Source organism: Monopterus albus, unplaced genomic scaffold (assembly GCF_001952655.1).
Source record: "Monopterus albus unplaced genomic scaffold, M_albus_1.0 scaffold250.1, whole genome shotgun sequence".
Lineage (NCBI taxonomy): Eukaryota > Metazoa > Chordata > Actinopteri > Synbranchiformes > Synbranchidae > Monopterus > Monopterus albus.
In genome coordinates this window covers 60,103-65,299 of record NW_018128130.1, presented here as the reverse complement: position 1 = coordinate 65,299, position 5,197 = coordinate 60,103, and the positions used below count along the sequence as shown (strand labels likewise).

Here is a 5,197-nt window from a genome sequence, read left to right as displayed (position 1 = left end):
TAGGCCTCCATCCCTGTCACAGAGAATGGCAGCACCTGTGTCAGTACCACGCCACCTGATGGTAACACCTACCTGGAGAGCCGTGAGATATGCAAGGGTGTTGGGGTGGTAGTATATGGCTGTTAGATGTTTCTCTATCCTGCTAGATGTTTTCTTTTTTCACTGAGCCATAGGATAAACTAGGCTGCTATTTTGTACTGTATCATTTGTTTTTCATGTTCTGTTTAAAGCACCAGTTTCTCCACACCTGTGTGTGTTTGGACTGACAACACACAGACAGCAGAACAAGAACCCTCTACCTATGAGATGACAGTGTAATCGCTAAGCTAACATGCTTAAATACCCCTCTCTGAAAATAGATCCCAGCGTCGCTATTCCACAGGAAGACAGGGTTTGTCTTGTGCACCTTTCTGTCAACTCCAGCTCACAGCAGCACAGCACAGCCACCTCCCACATCCACATTCACAGATGCTGGTGAGGCTTGTGTAAACGCGGCTACACTGCAGGTAGAGACCTGACACTGCAGACAGAACAGTCAAAAGAAGAGCCATTATGCTTCTTTCACCATAACCACAAAGACCTGTGGCTTCATATTTGAAGAACGGCTGCAGACGATGGATTGTTATTGACCAATTTCTTTTTTTCTCAGTTTTCAGTAGTTTCCTTTCTGCTACACAGTCTCTATTAGCAGATTTTGTTTCACTTACACTGTTTCTTGGAAATCTTTTGAAATTAATGCTGCACTTTTTATTTCTTTATTTCATTATAAACATTTTTATAATGTTTTATAGCTTCCTCAAAATCAGCTGGTTTGTGGAACTGGGGGTAAAAAGATTTCTCTCTAGCAATGACAACATTTACAATAAGTAGGTCAAATGAAGGTAATAGTTTGGACTCGGGTTTATCTGATCTCCAGTCTAATTCTTGATGATAATTGAATGCTGCTGTGAGGTCACCTGACCAAGGTGCCAAACCATACTTATTCTGTAGTTTGAATAGGGCTTTGGTAGGATTCTTCTGAGCTGTGTGACTGAAATTTAAATGACTTTCCCATATTAATATTAAACAAAATGTGATTTTACCTTTGCTTATCTATCACAATCACAAACCTATTTTGCTTTTTTATACCAAGGTTTAAGTCTGGATTGTTTTCTGCTCCAGAGCCGCCTTACAGAGTGAACTACTGTACAACTACAGTCTGTATACACACACAAACACAGCTCTGGGTTTCTCAGAGTAAACATTTGAGAATATGAGGCAAAGACTAACAGTATCTAAATGTTTCACAGGTGGGTCAGCGCCTCTGGCAGCAACAGCAGACTACAGTATCCACATTCTTCAGACAGGATGTTTCACTGGGTGGGAAATAACCACAGGTACTGAATCTTGCTTCACCTGTGTTTGTTTTGCCATCACTGCAAATATATGCTTGGGTGAGAAAAGGCCACATTCATGTTAAAAAAACAGTTCTGTAAATTACACATTCAAAGGTGTAATCATAATAGCACACAGCAGGAAAATGATAAAAGTCAGAATGGACTGATTTGAATGTAGAATGTTAGGTGAATATGACACATGAATGTAAAAGTAAGAGCTGACCACACGAATGCATAACAAAAATAACAATAAGCCAGTCTTCAGTTTTCAGAGGTAATTTAAAAGACGACACTTACCTACTCAGTCTTCCAACCAGTGGGACTGTCTGATCATGTTTAGTCTTCAGCATCAATTTAGGAACAGCAAGATTTTATCTGAGACTCTAATATGCAGCTTAGGGTCCTGTACTGTATGTTATCTAGGGATCAGACAAAGGCTACAGCTCCATTAAATGATGATCATGTAGCCACTGCAGGAATCATGATCTCCATTACATCCAGTGCTCAACTGCTGGAAAATGAAAGAATCCAATGTTAAACACAAGAGACAGATATTAATGGTCCCTGTACCCAAAGTCTGACAAGAACGAGTGGCAAAATGAGAGGAAACTGTCAAGATGCATCTTCACTGTTACCCTTTTACAGATCCATCTACCAAAAGATTCATGCATATGAGATTTTGGACAAGAGGAAGACCATGACAGCTCTGAAAGCAGGAGAGGACAGAGCCATTCTGCTGGGCCTCAGCATGGTCCTCTTCTCTGTCATGATGTACTTTTTACTGGGAATCACCGTACTGCGCTCGTACTCTGACAGGTAACAACACTTTCAGTGTGCAAAACAAAACTGTAAATACATAGTGATTAATGGATCAAAGTTTCATCTGCATGTGCACACACATTGACTAAACCTTTAAAGTGTTCTCAAAACACACTACAATGTTAAGATATGATCCTGCATCATGTGAAAATCACTGAATTGTTCTACAGTGTATGGACGGATGAGGCCAGCTGCACTGTCGTGAACGCAACCATCACTTGGTATGAAAACTGTTCATACAGCTGTGGAGCAGAGTGCTGGAGGAGTTCCAGCTACCCCTGTCTCCAGGTGTACGTCAGCCTCAACTCCTCAGAGAAGGTGGTGCGACTGCTGCACAACGAGGAGACCCAGGACAGCAACCCGGAGGTACAAACCAGCTGCACAACGCCATCCTGGCATCTTTGGTCCTGTTGGACAGATAAATATGTTTTTGTTCCTTTAGTTTTGTCCAGTTACATATGGAAACATTCCTTGTGAACAGATGCCGATGTCCAACCTATGTGTAAGTAAACTCCTGACAGATGCGATTTCTTGTATCATGTAATACTTTTAATTTTATGAAATAAGGAAAGCTCTAAATGATTTCAGTGTAAACTGAGATTAGCCTTTATACTGTATGTATGTACAGGCATCTGAGGATGGAAAGTTTCACATGCACTGGTATATAAATTTACTATTTACATATGCTAATGGTGTGTGGGGAAAAGCATTCACATGGATTCATTTCTAAATAAAAATGAGGGGAAACAACTCAGTCTGTATTCTGATTACTGCGGTGTTCCTAGAGGGGACACCAGCTGATCATTAATCCCTGATGTCTGATTTATCCATATGTTTTCCACTGCTATCCGGAATCAGGTTGTGGTGGCAGCACATTCAGTAAAGTTATCCAGATATCTCTCTCCCCACGTTTTCCTGCTCCTCCTGGGGAGGTGTTCCCAGGCTAGATGAGACCTCTCCAGCTCACTGAATTTTCAGTCCACACAGCTTTAAATTGACCTGATTGCTACCTCTAAAAAGATGTTGTGGATAATGAAAGCTAAAGAAAGGTGTTATTAATGTTTTAGTGTAATTTTGGCTGCTTTGCATGATGCTTAAAAAACTATTCTATGTAGGTTTACACATGCAACTTAATATGCAACATTTTCACAACAGTATAATCGGTATTAGTTCATTACAAATCCATATTTATTACAGGGGACAATCCAGCTGGTCAAAATCATTATGTAGTTTCAAGTGCATGGACATTTTAGTGATTTAATGACTAAGCAAAGTTTGTTGTTTTTTTATGAGTGAGAGATCAAAAACGTCTGGAGCCTAAACACATCTGGATTACGACCAAACCAGCCGGCTCTATAATAACAGCAGAACCTAAACCTAATTTTCTGCTCCACTCTGTTTTCCTCTTTTTCCTTCTTCAGTGTTTCTACATTCCAAAGTGCTATAAGGACTACGCAGCCACACTCGCCATGCTTCAGAACATTTCTGAGCGTCTCAGGTCTCAGTCCAGAGTTCAGTGTTTTGTGGACCCTACAGACAGGATGAAGAATGCCATTTTGACCCAGATCCACGGTCGGGTCGCTGTCTTCCACTCCCTGTTCTGGCCAACCTGTACCTTGATTGGAGGAACCATCCTTATTGCCATGGTGAAGCTGACCCAGTACCTGTCCATCATGTGTGAGCGGCTAAGCCACATCAAGAGATGAAGGACAAAATTCAGGATGTAAATTCAGATTAAGTTGCTATTATATGGAAACAGCAGCTTCATGGGGCCCAGACTGACACATAGAGGGAGAGAAAGGCTGAAATGTGGTCTGTCTGTGAGCACTGGAATACTGGGATTCAAAGACGGTGATAGAGATGGTCTGTTTCCAGCATGAAACCAGTGGGGCCTACAGGTCAAAGGTCAAAGCGTTCAAGGTCAAAGTGTTTATTTGTCATATGCACAGTTAGGAAACATATTTCCCTGTACAATGAAATTCTTACTTTGCCGTCCACATAAATGCCACTCAATACAAGTGAAATATGAAGTAAATGAGCAATAACAAATCTAAATAGGCAGTAAATAGAAGGTTCATTCTCAGTAACAAAACATCTTTCCCACTATGTTGCTTTAACAGTAAGCTTGGTGAATATTTTGGGAAGTATGCTCATTTTCCTACTTGTCAAGAGTAGATGAGAGGTTTAACTTAGCACTGGATACAGGGTGAGCAGAACTGGCTCTGTCCAAAGATATATATATATATAAAATCAAAATCAGAATCAACTTTATTGGCCAGGTGTGTCGGACACATGAGGAATTTTGACTCTGGTACATCGGTTCTCAATGTGCATGTATACAGTATATATATATAAGAGAAAAAATAATATCATATTCATCATACAAGAAAAACCAACAACAAGAATTGGAAAACAATTTGGAACTAAAGATAAAACAACTGAGAGAATCATATTCAATAACACTACTGAACAACTACAGAATGAATTGAACCACCTCAAAACTCAACCTTAAAATATATTATACAAAAAACCCCACAATTCCTACTCCAACAACTCAAATATGAACAGTTTCAATATAGTAACAAGATGGGTAAATAGTTGGCAAATCAACTACAATGTTAACAGTTCATAGTCCACAGGATATTAATAATGTATTTCAAGCCTTTTATAGTAAACTATACTCCTCTGATCACGAACCAAATCCATCTGAAATAGATATTTTCCTAAAAAATATAAAATTACCAACGCTATCCAGAGAACAAACCGACACATTCAATGTCCCCATCACTCTGGATGAACTCAAATTCAAAATTCCATAAAGCACTGAAATCCATGCCAAATAATAAATCACCTGGACCTGACGGATTCCCTGATGAATTCTATAAACACTTCTGGCAGATGTTATCGCTGCTATTTCTCAGCGTTACCACAGAAATTAAAACCACCTCCATGGTACCGACATGTATGAAATGGATGACATTCATACCAACCATATGAATATG

At 39.7% G+C, this 5,197-nt stretch overlaps 1 protein-coding gene across 1 annotated transcript; it reads left to right on the top strand.

Annotated features, from left to right (window-relative positions):
* The first annotated feature begins 1,313 nt into the window (after positions 1 to 1,313).
* LOC109972208 (calcium-activated potassium channel subunit beta-2-like) lies at positions 1,314 to 3,927 on the top strand. The gene is made up of 4 exons (XM_020620913.1): positions 1,314 to 1,376; positions 2,022 to 2,192; positions 2,366 to 2,561; positions 3,617 to 3,927. The coding sequence occupies exons 1-4, from the start codon at positions 1,348 to 1,350 to the stop codon at positions 3,899 to 3,901; spliced, it is 681 nt and encodes a 226-aa protein (XP_020476569.1). The 5' UTR covers positions 1,314 to 1,347; the 3' UTR covers positions 3,902 to 3,927.
* Positions 3,928 to 5,197: the final 1,270 nt, after the last annotated feature.

Excerpts from the sequence above, each read along its gene's own strand:
- LOC109972208 (XM_020620913.1), top strand. The coding sequence starts at position 1,348 with ATGTTTCACTGGGTGGGAAATAACCACAG. Across the intron at positions 1,377-2,021 it reads TGGGTGGGAAATAACCACAG|ATCCATCTACCAAAAGATTC; the intron begins GTACTGAATCTT and ends ACCCTTTTACAG. Across the intron at positions 2,562-3,616 it reads CCCAGGACAGCAACCCGGAG|TGTTTCTACATTCCAAAGTG; the intron begins GTACAAACCAGC and ends TTCCTTCTTCAG.